Source organism: Otolemur garnettii, unplaced genomic scaffold, assembly GCF_000181295.1.
Source record: "Otolemur garnettii isolate 467f Iridium unplaced genomic scaffold, OtoGar3 scaffold00069, whole genome shotgun sequence".
Classification (NCBI taxonomy): Eukaryota; Metazoa; Chordata; class Mammalia; order Primates; family Galagidae; genus Otolemur; species Otolemur garnettii.
Window position 1 is genome coordinate 6,888,198 of NW_003852464.1, and position 4,938 is coordinate 6,893,135.

The 4,938-nt window shown below is 41.4% G+C and overlaps 1 protein-coding gene across 2 annotated transcripts in view; it reads left to right on the forward strand.

The window, feature by feature from the left end:
• Window positions 1-4,938, forward strand: part of PI4K2B (phosphatidylinositol 4-kinase type 2 beta) — a 33,865-nt gene that overhangs the window by 8,567 nt on the left and 20,360 nt on the right. For both annotated transcript variants that reach the window (XM_012807457.2, XM_023515348.1), the window contains exons 2-4: window positions 1,444-1,598; window positions 3,501-3,701; window positions 4,094-4,225. In XM_012807457.2, the coding sequence (XP_012662911.2) occupies window positions 1,444-1,598; window positions 3,501-3,701; window positions 4,094-4,225 (488 nt within the window). The remainder of the gene's footprint in view (window positions 1-1,443; window positions 1,599-3,500; window positions 3,702-4,093; window positions 4,226-4,938) is intronic.

Sequence of the window (4,938 nt, forward strand, 5' to 3'; positions counted from 1 at the left end):
GGATGAGAGGGAGGCCAGTTAGGAAGCACTTGTACTAATTTAGGTGAGAATCGACAGTGATCAAATCATGGGGAAGGAATGCAGCTGATGAGTGAGTGGTAGTTGAAGTCTGGATATTTATTGCAAGTAGAGCCAAGACTACTTGCCGATAGATGGGATTTAGAGGGTGCAAGTGTGAGATCATGGGTGGTTCTAAGGTTTTTGCCTAAGCAACTAGAAGATAATTTCAATTGCCAGCAACTAAAATAATAAGGAAAGTGAGTGAGTGAAGCTTTCAGGAGGTGTGCTAACAGTAAGGAATTGAGTTTTCAGTAGTAAAGTGTGAGTTGTCTGTTGAACGTCCAGATAGAGGTATTGAATACAGCAGTCTGGAATTCAGGCAGAAGTTCCCCACTTCTAAATGTAAATTTGGGAACCATCAGTGTTGGTAAAGGAAAGAAGACAACCATGAACCGAACCTAGGACGCTCCAAGGTTAAGTGGCAGCCAGGTAGATGTGGGTCTGTGGCCTGATGATAGTTCTTTTCTGACTACTTCTCTTTTCTTGGTGAAATAGGAAGCTGGATCATCTGCTCAGAGAAGGGCTGGGAGAGTGCGTATTGGGAATTGGAGGAACGGAATTGGTTTGTGTGCATTGTTCTCCTCGAGTTCAGCTGTCCTGGTGCAAGCATGGAGTTGGCAGACAGGTTTAACCAGGACTGGGATTTTTCCGGGTGATCATGATGAAAGGAGGGGAGCAAGTGATTCTGTGATGATTGCCCATAATTTAAGCTGGCCAGGGACAGCCCAGTGGTTTCTCCTCTCCTACTAAGTTCAAGGCCTTATTATGGTCCCCAAAACTCTTACCCAGTCACTTCTGACCTCCACTTTATTTTCCTATTTAACACTGATCACCTAAAAACCCAAAGAGGGTAAAGTCCAGTGACATTGTTGGAGATCATTGGTGCCTTATTGGTTATAGTGGGGTGTGTACATTTTTGAACTCAAAGTGCCAGAGAGACGGAACTGGGAAGGAAGGAAGTGTTTGGTTGGGCACAGAACCTCACACCTGTAATCCAGCACTGCGGAAAGCTGAAGTGAGACGTTTGCTTGAGGCCAGGCCAGTCTGGGCAATGTAGCAAGACTCTGTCTCTTAAAAAAGAAAGAAAGAAAAGTCTGGTGAGCTTACAATTATTGGCAATGACAAGATCTGAGATTTGACTGGAGAGTCTGAAGTAGGATAGACAGAATCACTGGAGAAGAGAACTTCAAAGAAATGGGAGATAATAGTATCATTATTTCAACAAATAGTAAACTTTTCTTATGTGTGATTATTTGGAACTTAAAGAGAAGTAGGGTTTTATACAATAATGGATAACATTTTCTTTGCCTTAATATCCCCTTGCCAGCGACCTAATCCGATACTACAGGTCATTCTTACAGCCGGTCTTTCTTTTTCATGCAGCAACTGCCGGTATCTCAGAGATGAATGCATTCTTGGATGACCCCGAATTTGCCGATATCATCTTGAGAGCAGAGCAAGCAATAGAAGTTGGAATTTTTCCGCAGAGAATCTTCCAGGGTTCAAGTGGAAGTTACTTTGTGAAGGATCCTAAGAGGGTGAGAATTTCACAGACATACTATATATAACAGAAATTTTGGAAAACTCTAAATATGAAGTCATTGTGAGTTTCTGAAGATAATTTTCCTATTAAATCTGATTGCACCCTTTTTTCCAAAATAAAGGTCTTTTTTAAAAATTTTTACTAAAGCACTCTACTATTTAGAAATGGAGCTAATTATTTTAAGTCATAGCTTTCTGTTCTGTTATTTTATGTTTGGTTCGGGGCATTTATTGAATGCCCACATTCAGCTGTGGACTTGCCGAGCACATGTATTCCTAAGTCCTTACCTTATAGTCGCCTAAAACCTTACCAGTCAGAGTGGACGTTTAAACTTTCAGAGCTTGTTTAATATTATTTCTAGTGCTTTGGGTTTTTGTCAAAGATATATTTTGCCTTACCAACTTTTTGTTTTGGTGTTATACCAGGGAAGGAGGCTGGCAATCTGGAAGGCATTGACAAGTAACAAAGCGAAATGAACCGAGCTGTTTCTTTTTTTTTTTTTTGAGACGGAGCCTCAAGCTGTCCCCCTGGGTAGAGTGCCATGGCATCACGTTCACAGCAACCTCCAACTCCTGGGCTCAAGCAAGTCTCCTGCCTCAGCCTCCCAAGTAGCTGGGACCACAGGCGCCCGCCACAACGCCTGGCCATTTTTTGGTTGCAGCCATAATTGTTGTTTTTTGACGGCCCGGGCTGGGGATTCGAACCCGCCACCTTAGATGTATGTGGCTGGCACCTTAGCCGCTTGAGCCACAGGCGCCGAGCCCTGAGCTGTTTCTAGAATAGAAAAGAAAAGTTGATGTGGCTCTTTGTTTTTTACATTTTTTTTCCTTCTAAAAGCTTTCTGAATGATGCATAATGAGCAGTGTAAGAACTGTTATAATTTCACCCATTATTTTTTTGTAAGGATTGAAGTTATATTTTAATAGTATTCTTTTTAATTAATTTTTTTTTTTTTTTGAGAAAGGATCTCACTCTATCAGCTAGGCTTGAGTGCAGTAGCACAATCACAGCTCACTGTCACCTCGAAATCCTGGGCTCAAACAATCCTCTCACCAAGTCGCTAGGACTATAGGCATACACCATTGCACCCAGCTAATTTTTAAAATATTTTTTATAGAGATGGGGTCTTGCTATATTGCACAGGTGGGTATTGAACTCCTATCCTCAAGTTATCCTTCTACCTTGGCCACCCAAAACACCGAGATTATGGGCCTGAGCCACTGTACCCAGCCAATAATTATTTTAAATCAGTCTTTTTTAAAATCTTAAAATGATTTGTAGGTTGGCGGTGCCTGTGAGGAGGCTCAGGTGGGAGCATCACTTGTGCTCAGGAGTTAGAGACCAGCCTGAGCAAGAGTGAGACCCTATCTCTCCTAACAATAGAAAAATGAGCCAGGTATTGTGGTGATGAGCCTCAGTCTTCTCATTGCCTCAGGTGATGAGATGGAGTTAAGGTTGCTGAGAGCTAGACTGATGCCACAGCACTCCAACCTGGGCAACAGAGTGAGACTCTCTCTCAAAAAAAAGAAAGAAAAAAGAAAGGAACAATCAGTGGAAAATTTTCTTAACTTGGAAGTCTAGTAATACAAAACAGAGAAATCAAGCTTAATCTGATAAAATGGCGGGGCGGGGGGTGGGGGGGACTTGGAGCCTTGCCCTCTCTTTCCTTTCTGAGCACGGTTTGAAAACCACTGGCCCAAGGATTATTAATTTTAAAGATTGCTGAATGGAATGAATGTAAAAAATGTGATTGAAATTAAGCCTGTTAATAGTTGAAGGTTGTGCCTAAGTCAGCGGTGGAAAGCAATAGAAAACAAGTTAATCAGAATGCACTTTATGGATGATTTTCTACATATACTAAAAGTCTAATAAGAGTTCTACTTTTTTTCCCCTATAGAAAATTATTGGTGTGTTTAAACCCAAATCAGAAGAGCCATACGGTCAGCTGAATCCAAAATGGACCAAATATGTCCACAAGGTCTGCTGCCCTTGCTGCTTTGGCAGGGGCTGCCTGCTTCCTAACCAGGGGTACCTTTCTGAAGCAGGTGCCTACCTTGTGGATCAAAAGCTTCATCTGGGCATCGTACCGAAAACGAAGGTAAAGGAGAGTTTATTTCTGATCATACTTGTGATTTGCAGCCTGCTTATTACCGAGTAGTGATCATTCCTAATGAAGAAGCCTGCAGTTGAGCCCCTGTTTTGGTAATCCAGGAGTCATGAGCGACTGGTAAATTCCCTGTGTATAGATTCAGAAAGTTATCTAAGGGAAAGTATCTTGTTTCCCTGAGGTCGGGCAATGCTAATAAAAAGAGGGGAAAGAAGTACCATGTAGAAAGCAGAGAAAGGATAGGGATCTAGGGAGCCTGGTGAACCTAGAGATCACGAATGTGCTTAAAGGACTGCTTTTGTTTTCGCTTTTGTAAATTTTTATTTAAGCCTTCCTCAAACTGTTCATTGCTAAGTCTGCATTTCATTGCTCTTTGTCTCTAGGTGGTTTGGCTTGTCAGTGAAACCTTTAACTATAGTGCAATTGACCGGGCAAAATCAAGAGGCAAAAAGTACGCTTTAGAGAAAGTGCCCAAAGTAGGTAGAAAGTTTCACCGCATAGGACTTCCTCCTAAGGTGAGTTCCTCTGATGAGCTTTATTGGGGGGGGGGGCAATTAGGCTCGTGTATTATCCTGAGCTCAGCATTATGCTGTGAGCTGGAGACGATAATAAAGAAACCCGTTTTTCATCTTCTAAGAACTTAGAGTAAACAAATAATTTCACTGCATTCTGATAAAGCTGCGGATATGATGGTAAGTTCAGGGAACTCTGAGGGACAGAAGAAGGATGCCTAACCCAGTTTGGAGGGGTGGGGAATGTTGCCTCGAAGGCTTCATAAAGTGATGGCTAAAAGCACAGATCTAAAGCAGACCTGGGTTCTAATCCCAGCCTCTCTGCTAGTTAGCTCTGAGACCTTAGGCAAGTTTCTTACTCTCTGAAGCCTGAGTTTCTATAAAACAGGGATGATCAAAACTCCCTCCTGGGTTGCTGTGAGGATAAAATGAAAAAATATACGTCAAGTAATGGTAACTCACTGTGTACAGTAAAGATTCAGTAGATGGTAGCAGCTATGGTTTACTCCTTAGATACTGTTTTTTCTTATCACTTTTAAGTAAACCTGAGGGATGATTAGCAGGAGTAGAAAGGGTCAAAGTGAGAAGACATTCTAGAAAAAGCTCTAGGATTTATATTTTAAAAATATGTTTGTCCTATTACTTTGATGATTTGTTATTGCTGTACATTTATCTAGACAAAAGAATTTAAATACAAATTTATAATTGACTTTTTA